The sequence below is a fragment of the Pristis pectinata genome, chromosome 28 (assembly GCF_009764475.1).
Source record: "Pristis pectinata isolate sPriPec2 chromosome 28, sPriPec2.1.pri, whole genome shotgun sequence".
NCBI lineage: Eukaryota > Metazoa > Chordata > Chondrichthyes > Rhinopristiformes > Pristidae > Pristis > Pristis pectinata.
Window position 1 is genome coordinate 2,860,793 of NC_067432.1, and position 14,471 is coordinate 2,875,263.

At 40.3% G+C, this 14,471-nt stretch overlaps 1 protein-coding gene across 1 annotated transcript in view; it reads left to right on the forward strand.

The window, feature by feature from the left end:
- LOC127584005 (protein GOLM2-like) overlaps positions 1–14,471 on the forward strand; it is a 71,962-nt gene that overhangs the window by 51,724 nt on the left and 5,767 nt on the right. Inside the window, 1 exon segment of the mRNA XM_052040504.1 lies at positions 4,301–4,468. Within this exon segment, the coding sequence (XP_051896464.1) occupies positions 4,301–4,468 (168 nt within the window).

The following is a 14,471-nucleotide window of genomic DNA, read 5'->3' on the forward strand; positions in this document are numbered from 1 at the left end:
CTACCAAATTCATTTTCCATTATATATGCAGATAGAGCAATTTATCATGGAGGAGACAGCCAAGAAGCGAGATTTTAATGTTATAAATTGATTTAGATTAACAGCACTTTCAAGTTTGGTGGTGAAAGATATGTCCTAGTCCTTTTGGAATAACAGATTAATCAGGGGCATACATGTATTTTGTGTATTGAGGCCAGGAAAACAACCACTTATGCAGAGAAGAAAACAGGCTTGTGTTATCCCCTAGAGAATGTTCTGTAAGGTTGCCAACCCTAGAGGCTCCAGGAATTGATTTTGTTTTGAGCAACCCAGGAGGAAGATGATTAGAATATTTAAAAAGTTCTTGTCTTTAAGGGCATATAATTAAATTTTAAGGTGGTTGGAACAGGGTGGGGGGGGGGGGGTGGGTGAGGTGGAGAATGACTCTGTACACTGGAGGTTGGAAGGTTTTATGATGGAACCTCCTGGCCTACAGTGAACCATCTTAAAGATAGTCTGAGCTAATTACATTGTTATTTGGCACACGTCTTGTGTTCATTGGGTTCTACATGAATTCCATTTTTAATTCTTGCCATCATTATGGCTGCCATGGAGCCTTAGAAACTAAGGAGTGGAGGAAAACCATTCCACTCAGTGCCCATGCTATAGGCAAAAATAGTACAGATTAGGTTATTTGCTTACTTCTGTCCTTGGTTAGTGGCCCTGTATTCTATGGCACTCCTGTTGCTTATGCAGGTACTTTGTAAGTGTGGGGGTTTCTGTCTTCACCCTTTTTATGCAGAATTCCAGACCAACAGCAGTGATTGAGTGGAAAAAATGTCAACTAAGCTGTCCTATGATCTGTCCCCAAACCTTTTGACATCTCTGTTAACAGAAATAAATGTTCCCTGTTACACATGTCTATACCTCTTGAGGCTTTATATAACTAAATTGAATCCTCCACCCCTCAACCTGCTCTGTTCCTAATGGAAAAAAGTGTCAGCTTAGCTCATCTTGACATACAACTAGGATTCTGCAGCTTTGTCAGCATTTTCAAATCTCCATTCCACTCTTCATTACAACTTCCTTTCTTCAGGATGGCGACCAGAACTGTACACAATATTCTGGCTTTGATCTAACTAGTTTCTTTGCATAGTTTAGCATAACCTCCCTGCCATTTTATTCTGTGCTTCAACCAGTAATGGTAAGATCTTCTTGCCATCTTGACTTTTTTTGTACCTGTCCAAGTATGCTTGGTCTTTTGTGGACATGGACTTCAAGATCTGTTCTTCCAAAATTTTCCAGCATTGATTGTATTCCCTTGTGTTGCATGCCCACGCCGTACACTTCCTTGCAATTCTAGCTGAATTTTGTGCTTGCTTGACCTGTCCAATTATGCTGCCTTGCAGCTTAACCTATTGCTCACTATTAACCACACTACCAATTTTTTTTAATCAACTGCAACCAAGCTATTTTCCTTTGAGACTCTTGTATAGTAAAAAAAAAGTTGGGCAAATGGAGGTGATTTTTAAATGAAGACCATTCTCTCAGGGTGTATGAATTCACTAATTAACAGTACGAGGGAACAAGTGAGACACTTTCCACAATGAATATTTAAATGCCATTAAACAAATGAAATCTAAAAGTGGCTACAAGTTGGAACATTAGTTTGAAATACAGAATTCATTCAATTCTACCATCGGGGCGGAGGTACAGGACCCTGAAGGCTCGCACTCAATGATTCAGGAACAGCTTTCCCCTCTGCCATGAGATCTACCCTGTTGTTCCTTTTTTTTTGTTCCTTGCACTATTTATTTATTTTTGATTTATAAATTTTTGTCTTTGTACTGCTGCCACAAAACAACAAATTTCATGTCATATGTCAGTGATGAATCTGATTCTGATGAATATAACACTCATTTCTTATGAAGTTGTCTTCCAGCTGAAATCCTAGCAAAGCATGGTGTATGTAACACTAAATGTTAGTAGACTATCCGTGGATGTATAAATATTTTTTGATACTTGTTTCACCTTTATTACAATCTATCATCATAACCCTATTATGAATTCTAATGTAGATAATTATAATAGTAAATGCTACATAGATTAGTTGTTATCAGACCACTAGGTTCATATTTCCCTCAGTTTTATCTGAATATCTTTCATCTGTCATCTTCATAGTGATTGACATATCTAAATGCTCAAAATAGGGATTTACAGCAAATTTTTAATTTGTGTATTTTGCTTTCTAATTCTGAAGTTTTTAACTAGAAGATCCTTACTTTTACAAAACTCTGATCTTGCAGTAGAGAGATTTCCCAGCATTTCAATGCCCAGATTTAAATTGGGATTGTTTAATCTCAGTATATTTCAAAGGATGCATTTGTACCATTATTCCACAACATTAGGGACATTTTATATTTAGATTCTGCAAAAGCCAGACTAAATTTCAAACTCAACTAGGAATGTGCATGGGTTATATTTTAAAAATTTGGGTTTGAGAAAGAGGGGGAGGGTAGAAAGACTTCAGAAAACATAGCCTGTAATACAGTGTATTCTGAAAGTGAAGGAGAGACTGAGGGATTGAACAAGTAAATGTTTTGGGTTTTTTGTTCTCAAAATACTTCAACTCGCCCATGTTTTGTTGATGATCAACGTTAACTCTAATACAGTTTCTAATTTCCAATACTTGAAATGGTTGTTCAAATTTACATGTCTGTATACCAATTTCTGAAAGCAAACTCAGTCCCTGAGGAAGACAAAGTTAAACCAGGAGAGGAGAGATTGAAGATGTGGGTTTTGGTCCTTTGAGCAATTGAGTGGTGAGAGTTGGAAATAGGGGAAATGATTGTCAGGAGCAAGCTAAAAGTCTTTGCAGCTCATTCATAAGGGAAGAGGAGATGTGAACTTGATGGGAGCTGAGCACAGTCATAGTTGGTGTGGAACAGGAAGGGATTGACTGAAGGCTGCATTGTCTGGAGTGCTTTTCCCTACTGCCTTGTCCACTTCTGTAAAGAAAAGACAATTGGGAGAAATGAGATGAGATTGAGAGTGGAGAAAGGAAAAAAAATAACCAGCAGAGAAGCACAAGAGGAACCATTCTCCATGTATGTAACACCACACAAAATTGCCATTTGTGTACTCTTTTTTTTAAAAAAAGAGAGAGAATTAGACATCAGAATCTTTGGGAAGTGTATTTGTTAATATAAGTGCAGGACTCTGAGCAAATTTTACTAACATCAACATCTCTTCTAAAGTCGGTGGTAAGTTTTTAAGCACCTAATTTAAAATGTTCCTTCTGATTTCTGTAATATGTGAGGTGAAAGTTGATGCTATCTACAACAAATAAAACAAAATGGAGATACTCAAGAAATTAGACAGCATCTGTAAATATAAAAACTGATAACATCTTGGGTTGCTAACCTGACAAAACATTATTTCACTCTTCAGTATCTAGCACATTTTTATTTGATACTAAAAACACAGTTTTCTGCAGAAAAGTTGAATTACGACTTCCTTTCCCATCCTTAAAGTTTCACACATTTGAGCCGTGATTAGCCATTTTTATGTTGCCTCAATTGAACAATGTGAAAGTGGCATAAAAACAGAAAATGCTGGAAATACTCATCAGATGAAGGGTATCAACCTTTCTGAACAGTTATCAATGTGAAATGTTAACTTCTGTCTCCACAGATGCTGTCCAACCTGTTGAATGTCTTTAGCATTTTCAGGTTTTATTTCAGATTTACAGCATCTGCAGTTTTTTGCTTTCTGAACACAGGCATGGACTATTTAGAAAATAAGTCTTTTCTTTGCTGTTAATTCCATCTATTTTAATTTTAATATCACTTGAGGACTGTTGTCCTGCTTGGACAGTTCCACTTTGCTTTTTAGTTCTAATTCTTTTTTTAAAGACAGCTGCAGAACTATTATATTGGCCAGCTAATAACTGCTCACACCCTTGAACAGGCTGAGAGAATCACAGTGACAGCATGTTGCTGATTACAGAGGAAAAGGTATCAAGTGGTGGTGGGGGGAAGTGTTAACAGAGCCTGGGATTTTAATCCATTGCCCCATATGTTTTACTTCTTGTGTTTTGCATCAATGGGGAATAAAACTCAGAATTCCAAAAGGAAAATTTGGAGATGGTCTGGTTTCTGTTGGCATCCACTTGAAGTAATAAAAATTCTTTATTCTCCATTTACAATGTAGATTTCTGTCTCTTTTTCTCCCCCCTCTGCTTTCCCCCCCTCCCTCTCTCTCTCTCTCTCTCTCTCTCTCTCTCTCTCTCTCCCTCTCTCTTCTGACTTGGATTCCTCAGGCCAGTTCTTTGATGAAAATGAATCCCCAGCTGATCCGCAGCATGACTCTAAAGTGGCGGATTATAATGGGGATGATGGTAATGTGGGTGAGTACGAGGCAGACAAGCAGGCCGAATTGGCTTACAATGAGGAAGAGGATGGTGATGGTGGGGAAGAAGACGTCCAAGGTGAGCTTGGGCCTGATTTCCTTGAAACCGAGAGCTGTGTTAAATCTGAGTGTGTTATCTGCTGAATACTTTTGTGCTCCAAGCAAGGTGATTTTCAATCAGGCTTGTGAACTTTCTCCGCAATGTATATCAGTTTTGATTAGCTTTGTCGATATTTGCATATTTTAATCAGCTTAAATATATAAATCTCTGGATACACCAGCTAAATAAAGCATCTAACCATGAAATAGGTCAGTCCAAATTTCGAAAGCCACTTGTTCACCTTCCTTCCCTTTTGCTTATTTGTGTTTTTCCCCAGTCATTCAGAGCCTCTCCCACTCTGTTCCTCTAATCAGTTTTTAACTTTACATTTTGCTTTGGTTTTAGCATCATGTTTAAGACCACTGGAACGTGACTTTATTTGAAGATACTTCGAGGATTTTCAGTACACCCAAATTTCAGATTATTTGTGAGGTCACTAGATAAGATGTTCTACAAATAGGACTTTTCATTCTGGTAGTACTGCTTCATTCTGTGATTAGCATCTCTTGGGTCACACTTTTAGAATCATGTTGATCAAATTTTTCTTGCCTGTGCTTTATTTCTACTAATTTGAGATTGGAGAGGTGGCAGAGTTTGAGGTAAAATATTTGCTATCTCTTGTGGATTGGATGGACACAAGACAAGTTAGTTCAGTTTCTTGAAAAATGTTGATGCTTGAGGAACTCAGCAGGCCAGGCATTATCCACGGAGAAAAGAAGGTGGTCAACGTTTCAGGTCAGGACCTTTTGGGACTGGAGATGCGAAAAAGGGGAAGCCCAATATATAGGAGGGAAAAGCAGAGCAGTGATAGGTGGACAAAAGACAGGGAGGCAGGATGGTGATGGGTAGATGCAGGTAAGAGATAGTGATAGGCAGGTGTGGGGGAGGAGGGGAGAGCAGATCCACCAGGGGATGGGTCACAGGTAATGAGGAAAAACAGGATGAACATTGAATTCTCCCACTTGGTAATCCCCACACCGTGCCCCCACTCCTCAAACCATGCTGCAGCTTTTCTTCCCTTTCCTAGCCTTTCTCTTTCTCTACCCCGTTTTGTTCTCTCCTTACCTTTGACCCATCCCCCAGTGGATCTGCTCTCTCCTCCTCCCCTGCACCTGCCTATCACTATCTCTTACCTGCATCTACCTATCACCACCCTGTGCCTACCCCGCCTCCCCTCTTTTGTCTACCTATCACTGCTCTGCTTTTCCCTCCTATATATTGGGCTTCCCCTGTTCCTATCTTCAGTCCTGAAGAAGGGTCCTGACCCGAAACGTTGACCGCCTGCTTTTCTCCACGGATGCTGCCTGGCCTGCTGAGTTCCTCCAGCATCATTGTGTTTTTCATGTAGATTCCAGCATCTGCAATCATTTGTTTCGCTAGTTCAGTTTCTTGGTTTGGTTTGTGATGCTGCATTTGGTTTCTATTTTATTATTTCTTGAGCTTATTTTGGTGGCACACTAATCTGGGTTTTGCCAGTGTTAGTGTGCAGCTGCCTCTGAGGACTCAAATATTCTCCTCCTCCTCACTTTCCCCACTCGCCCTAATTTTTGGGAGTCCCTCAATGAAATTGGAAACTGCAAGACACTTCGGATGGTTTGGGAAAGTTTATCAACATTTTAATTGCCTTGAGAATCCCTTTTTTTTTAAATTAGACCTTGTGCAACATCAGAAATTGCAACTTACGAAACAGGTGCTCATGCTTAACGCACAAGTCTTTTAGAATTTATACTTGTCATTTTGGAAAACTAATCAAAACTGACATACAATGTTATAACTTGCAGAAGATGAGAAGAACAACTTTAAAAGATATGACCTGCATAGCAATCGTTAGTTCACTTTAAAAATATTTGAACTCGTGAGGTTTATAGAATGAATATACAAATCGGCAGGAGTTTTGAGTGCCTTGGAAAGAAGTGACCTCTTCATCTTGTAGTGCAGCAGGCACATCTTGTGTCGGCTGAACAGGAAGTGTTTTATCATGTTGAGAAGCACAACTAAAAATGTATGCAGCAATAAGGAAGGTGGGATGGGGTGCAGGAGTGGGAACAGCAGTGAATTGGTCCAGAACTGCATGTTGTCCCAGTAAAAGAATGGAATTGAAGTTTTCCCCTCCCCCAGTGACTGAGCTATTATTTGATGAGGGTCCAAGAGAATGAGTAAAAGTTGCTCAGCCACTGCCAGACAGACTGGAAGAGTTCTCTCGTATCATCTAATCAGTTTAAGGTCACGTTGCCTGCCCAATGTCGCTGTTTGCACATCCACTATCTCAACCAAATAAATGATTAAAAGGGGACTTTAGAAATGAGAATGGGATAAATTAAATATTCTCTCAAATGCCTAAGTATCTAAATACAATCTCTCATAAATTGATAGTATTCTAAACCAATTTCAAAGTCTAGCAAATGGATAATGGTCTTTTTGAAGTAAATCTTCACGCAGATAACACATTTAGATTTAGTTTCAGTTTTGTCTGCATGTTACCATCTGCTTCTGCTTTGGTCAGTTTGCCTGCTGATAACTGCATGCAAACCCCAACCCCTCAAAAATGCATTGGCATCATTTTCTCTTTTCAACATAAACTTCTAGATGTATATCACTAGTTTATCTAGTTTGAATGTGATGTGCACAATGCTTTCACGTTAGTCATTTGTCATTATGAATTTCTTTTGTCTTTGCATCTTGACTGTTTAATCGTTTGGTTTATGTGGTTTTGTCTTGCTATCTATTGTGCTATAAAATTACGTATCAACTGATGTTAGAATTGGTGGAAAGGATGAAGGAAGAGTCAGACTGCACTTAATCTAATTTTGGGTTTGTGTTTAGTCTGTTGCATTTAAGTTTCCCTTTCTCAGAACAATGTTTTGCTCTATTTTACTTTATTAACTGCTACACTTTATACTAAGTCATGGAGTTTAGTGGTTGTAATCTTACCTGCTGCTGCAAGAGTGTACGTTATTGAACTGACACTAATCTGTATACGAATAAACCCGAGACCTGTGTCATTGCTTATCTAACATGAAAATGGGTCTATGACTATATTGCTAGGAGCCCTGATAGTGCAATAATTAATCTCTTGCTCAGCTTGATGTATTGCATGGATTTTCCTACTTAAAGTATTAAATATTACTATTGGTGTTGTTTTACCAGTATCTGTTTATAGTGATTGTGAGTGAAAAGTATATTCACTGTATGTTCAGTCATATTAATGATTTATTGTCCTGAAAATTACTATATTTTAAACCAGATTCCATTGACTTTACCTTATCCAAAGTCGTTTTAAATGCTATTAGGACAGTGCCAGATTGACTCCACATCCGTTGGTTCTGCATAGATTGTCAATTTCTTAATTTTAAAGCCACCCCTTAAACTTGTATGTTGAAACATTTAACAGCCATTATCATTTCCATTCATTCACACTTTTAATTGAAATGTGTTGTATGGTGCAAAAAAAAATTTTCAGCAAATTTTCCATTCCTTAACTGAACACTGCGTTTCGCTATAAATGCATTCCGTTGTGTTTAGCTATAAATAATAGGTTTGGGGATTGAGAAGAAACTGTTCAAAATGAAAAATGGTCCTTAATGGATCTGGCATTTTATTTCTCATTTTTGTACATGTGAAGTTTACCTTCAGGATTCAGTTTGAGGACTTTTCTTTAAGAAGGGAGCTTAAAAAAGACAAGGGAGCAGAGGTTTAAAGCAACTGGTAGAAGGACTAGAGGGGAGATGAATGTTTTTCCCACCAAGAGGGTGGTAGGTGAATGAAGCACCATCACATTTAAACAGTGGTTGAAAGGTGTGACCTGCAGTACCAGAAAGTGGGGTTAGACTTGGGTAGCTGTTTCAACTGGGACAACCACAATAGCTGAAAGGCTTCCTCCTGTGTAGTAAACTTTCCAAGAAGAGGGTTGTGAGAAATTGTGGTTTGTGAAGGGCTTAACCTGACTTTAGAGTTGAAGGCTTTTAAGAGGTTGGGATGGTGTGTGTGTGTGTGTATGTGTTCTAATCCATTGCTAACCAAGCATTTCCTTATTTTTTTAAACTTCCTTTTTATGTTATAACCCTTGCACTCTTGTTTTTCCTTCTTTACACTGTTGTCCCTGAGCGTGTATGCACACTCAATGACTTCTATTCTCACCTGCAGCCAGTGCTTAATCTAATATTACAAAATCACCTCTTGGGTACTTCAATAACCAAGTTCATACTGAGTATTCTGATCAGATTCTGTCCTGTGAGCCATCTGTGGACAGTCTCCTGGCCTTCAATATGTTACAGAAGAAACAGCTTGCCCTGGTTTTCTGTGATCACTACAGCACTGCAGTATTTAGCATATTCTCATCTCTTATCTCCACGCCGGCATAGATGAACATCTATACCTGTGGATTTATGTTTTGACTCGTTTTAGCCTGAAGCACTATTTATTTTGAATGCTTCCTGTGCTTGGATATCAGAGCTAACTGTGGGTATTCGTCCTGTCATGGCTGAATACTTGCAGGGAGGGCAAACTCAAGTCTCTGCATTATTACCTCATCTATACCCTAACTGCTGATTTACTATTCTAATGCTGAAAGATTAAAAAATCTTAAAGTGCATCTAAACTGCATTGTGTTTGTAAACTTATGGTACAAATCTATGAATTGTGCTAATTGTTTGTTTGACAAAATCCATAATGGACTCTGGGGTTAATGCTGAAGACTTGCAGTCATCCACAGACCTACAGTCCCTCAGAGTTGAATTAACTTGATTATGTTGAATTAACTAATCCTGTTAACTTGAAGCCACTCTTGATGCATCTGCAGTGGTATAATGAGATATTGGGTGCAGAGAACAAAGCACAAACATTTCCTTTGGGAACCTTGACATTCATTTAAAAAATTTGAACTTCAATCTCTTGATAACTTGGTCAGAGTACTTGCAGCACTAGTTAATTTTCTGCAGCTAAATTTGTTTCTAATGTTTACGAAGACTTTGCTCTTAAACATTTTCTTTGTTGCTTCTGATCTCTCAAAACAGGCAGTAAATCTTATTCCAATTCTATTGTCACTTGTGCACAACTTTAAAAATTGTAGCCCTGTTTCCTGCATACATTATGCTAATCACTTGTTGAATGAATGAATTGCTACCTGATTTTTGCTGGGCAGCTTAGTGTAAGGTTCCTAGAGCATGTTGCAAATTTTCTCAGCAGTTTCCAGTGCCTGGGGGAAAAAAAACTAAAATTAAAACAGAATCTGCTGGAATACTTAACAGGTCAGGCAGCATCTGTGGGGGGAGAAATGAGAAATTGCAGGGTGGAGAAAACAAAGGAAATATCAGTGGTAGGATGGAGACCAAGGTAATCCAAGTGACACAATTGCTTTCAATGTCACCTAATTAATTGTGGCTGACTGCAGGAGGAGTGAAAATAGCAGGAAATGAATGAAGACAGTTAGTGAAACATGAACAACATGCTTGAGAGATGCAGAGCACCGCAGCTGCTGCAAACATGAAATGAAAGAATGCTGGAAACACTTGGTGGTATTGATGGAGAGAAAACTGAGTTGGTGTTACATTTGTATGACCTTGCATCAGAACTAGTTATTTCTGGTACAAACAGGAAAGGTTGGTTATCTGAATGTTGAATTTAATATTGAGTTCTGAGGGGTGCAACGTACCCAGACAAAAAAATGGGGTACTGTTCCTCAAGCTTACATTGTTAGAACGGTGTTAGAGAGCAAAGACATGGAACTTGCAATGGGAGATGGAAAATATCAAGTGATAGGTAACAGGAAGCTCAGTGTCAACCTCATGAACCAAACAGGTCTTCTGCAAAATTGTCATTCAATCCGTGATAGGCTTTTCTACTCCAGAGATCACATCATGAGCACTGAATGAAATACAGTGGGAAGAAATGCAAATGAATCGCCTTTCATGTGGGAGTACGATTTGGGTCCCTGGTTGAGTGAAAGAGAAGTGACGCATGTCCAGTAGTTGCATAGGAAAAGCTGTAACCAGGGAAATGGTTGGTAGAGATTGAAGGACAAGCCAGGGATGTGGAAGGATCAGTCCCTTTGGAATGCTGAAGGGGAGGGGAAAAGAAAATGCATCAGGTGGTGGAATTTCATTGAAGGAGGGGGAAATTATGGAAGATGATGTATTGAATGTGGAAGTTGGTGGCATACAAGATGAGGACAAATAGAACCTTATGCTTGCTGTAGATGAGGGTGAGAGCAGATGTGCAGGAAATAGAAGAGACATGTTTGAGGAGCTCTGGTAGAGGCAAAGCATGGTTAAAGAAAGAAGACCTCTCTGAAGCACTGGTGTAGAAATTCTGGTCAAGACAGTTATGTTGGTGATTGAGAAGCCAGGAGAATGGAATGGAGCCAGGAAGCAGGGTGGGAGGAGATGTAGTTTAGATGGTTGTGGGAGTCTTTGATAATAGGCTTCATCCATGGACGAAGATGAGGAAGTGAAGTGTTGGAGATGAGCCGTGTAAAATGAGAGCAGGTTGGAAATTGACTGAAAAGGTACTGCAAGGTTGGGGTTCTAAGTGTTGGAAGCAACACTAATATAGTCATCAGTGCAGCAGAGGAATAGGTGAGGGAGGGGGTCTTGAAAGCTTGGTCCCTTGAGTTCCCATAGCTACACCTTTTTGATTTGAAGAAAGTGAAGAATTTGTTCAATTTAAGAACAAGTTCCACCCAGGAAATGGTGAGGGAGGGGGTCTGGTTAGGCCTCCGTTCAAGGAAAGTGAAGGGTACCTGTACAGTCTGCGATGGGGATGTGGAGGGAGTGGACATCCATGGTGACTGAGACCAGCAAGCTGGAAAATGTCAGAGGTGTCAGATATGAAATGGGAAGGGACTGGGCAAAGTGGAAAGAATAGAAAAGAAATGAGTTCTGTGGGCCAGTGATGGGCTACAACAAAGGGTCTACAAGGAAATCTGCTTGTGGAACTTGGGGAAGAGGTACAAACAGGCTGTGTGGGGAACTGAGGCTGTAGGCTGTGGAGAGAAGATCTCCTGAGGAAATGAGGTCAGCAAGTGTCTGGGGAAACAATGGCCTGATATTCATTGGTGGGTTCATGGTCCAATGAAAGGTTTGAGGTGTCTGATAGCTGCCGTTTAGAATCGAGGTAGATAAGGTTTGCCAAGCCCTTGAATGTGGAGCAGGTTTGACAATATTGGGATTGGTCCTTTGGGAGCAGAATGCTGGAAGTTCAAAAGGGGTAGCAACTGCAATGAAAACATCGAAATCATCAATGTTGTGTGACATGTTAACACTGAATAGATGCAGAGAGTGTAAGAAGCCAGCAGGAGGGGGCCTAGGTGGTTTGAGAGTTCTGGAGAGAGGAGAAAGTCTTGCCTGAAGATTCCTGCCCAAAGAAACGGTCACAGAGGAAAAGGTAGCGGAAGAGCAGCTCAACATGTCAGGCAGGTAAGATGGGGACATGAGGGATGGAGCCAAGGACTGATCATTCAGGATCAGGAGGAATAATGAATGTGCCACAAGGACTCAGACGAAATGGAATCAGGAATTTGAAAGGGGAGAAAGATTTGAAGGAACTTTAGAATTTGAAAGCCGTTGAAGTTTGCAATCTTTTTCTGAAAGGAAGAGGAAAAGCTTTTGTTGAAACAATGCAGCGAAGGAGAAAGTGGAAGTGCAGACTGGGGCAGCTTTGAGATGGAGTGAAATGGTATTGTTGTAGATAGATCAGGAGCCTGTGTGCGCCAACACATTGCATTAGGCTTAGTTCTCAAGATGTGATGAGGGGACAGATTTGAAATGCTGGATAGTTTGAACATACCTGCAATTGGGGTGGATCTGAACAATGAAGGGGGTAGATTTTCAGTTGGAATCCATGTGGAATTATTTCATGCCTGAAGAATCTGCTTTTGTTCCCCACCCACCACCATCCCCACCCCCCACAACTTGAGCTATGAAGGAGAACATGGCCCTCTAATTTTCCTGCTTAATCTAGTGAACAATTCTTGCCTGTCCAGCAACTCAAGCTGGGAGCAGCTGCTTTCTGATGTAATATTCGCTAACTAAACAGAGTAATTCCAGGTATTTGCATTCTGTGCATCGTCCACGGGTGTACCTACTTTGACGCAACCCATTTCCCATTTGGAATTCCTGAGTTTGTGAATCAAATACTTGATTTTTTTTTTCTTGACAAAGTATTTAATCTCTGAATGCATGCAGCTTGGAGGATTGTTCCTTCATAGTTACACAGTTAGAACAGAACACAGTACCAGCACAGGAACAGGCCCTTCAGCCCACAATGTTGTGCTGAACCTATTGTATTAGTAATAAAATGCCCATCAAAACTAATCCCTTCTGCCTACACAATGTCCATATCCTACCATTTCCCTCACATTCATGTGCCTATAAGAGCTTCTTGAATGCCCCTGTCATATTTGCCATCACCAGCACCCCAGACAGCGCATTCCAGGCACCCACCACTCTGTATATAAAAAAAACTTGCCCTGCACATCTCCTTTTGAACTTCCCCCTCTCACCTTAAATGCATGCCCTCTGGTATTAGACATTTCAACCCTGGGGAAAAGATACTGGCTCTCTACTCTATCTGTGCCTCTCATAATCTTATAAACCTTTGTCAGATCTCCCCTCAGCCTCTGCCGCTCCAGAGAGAACAACCAAAGTTTGTCCAACCTATCCTCATAGCACATGCCCTTTAATCTAGGCAGCACCTTCGTAAACCTCTTCAGCACCCTCTCCAAAGCCTCCACATCCTTCCTGTAATGAGGTGACCAGAACTGAATGCAATACTCCAGATGCAGCCTAACTAAAGTTTGATTATAGCTGCAGCATAACTTCCTGACTCTTGAACTCAGTGCCTTGACTGATGAAGGCAAGTATGCATATGCTGCATTTATCACCCTATCAACCTGTGTAGCCACTTCCAAGGAGCTATGAACTTGGACCCCAAGATCCCTCTGCTCATCAGCACTTGAGGGTCCTGCCATTAACAGTGTCCTGTCTCTTTACGTTTGATCTCCCAAGGTGCAACACTTCACATTTGGCTGGGTTGATCTACCATTTCTCTGCCCATATCTGCAACTGATCTATATCTCACTCTTCTTTGCTAGTCTTCTGCACTACACTATCCACAACACCACAACCTTTTATATCATCTGCAAATTTACTAACCCACCCATGTACATTTTCATCCGGGTCATTTATTTACATCACAAACAGCAGAGGTCCCAGTATGGATCCCTGAGGAACGCCACTAGTCACAGACCTGCAGCTAGAATAAGTCCCCTCGACCACTACTGTCTTCTACTGCAATTCTGAATCCAAAAGGCCAATTCACAGTGGATCCCATCCTTCTGGATGGTTGCTGGAATAGTTCCATGGGGTTGCAGCCCACCTGTCTCCCCTCCCATGAGTTTCCACGTTCAGTATTCACAAATGGGAAGATATGTTTCCACCCATTGCTTGAGAACTGCAATTGCACAGTAAAGACCCTCATCAACCAGAAAAGTTGGTGTTATACAACCAGATAGGTGATTTTCCCACCTGTTCTGATGTAAAGCAGGTGTTGTTAGGAAGGAGACCTTGAAAGAAACAGCATCTAGAATTTCTATAGTGCCTTTCATGGTCTGAGGATATCTGAAAATATTTTATAGCTGATGGAATATTTTCACAGTGTGGTCACTGCTGTGAGGTAGACATTGTTTCTTTGAATACAAAGGGAGGCACATGTCTATTACACATGGAGGGAGAAAGAAGTTGTGCTAGGTATATCTCCATCGGGTTTTCCATTGAGTTTCTATTTTACATGGAAGTAGAATTGAGGCCACATGGCAGAATTTGTAGGTCAAGTGCTGAAAGAAAAATGATGTCTTTGTTTAAAAACAACTCCCCATAGATGTAAGTAGGAAAGTTGAGAAGCTTGTTGTCTTTCTGGCTGATAGTTGAAGATCAGAAGGAAGATGCTCACATGGAGCTTGAAGTCTTTCAGGGACCATTTGGGCTGA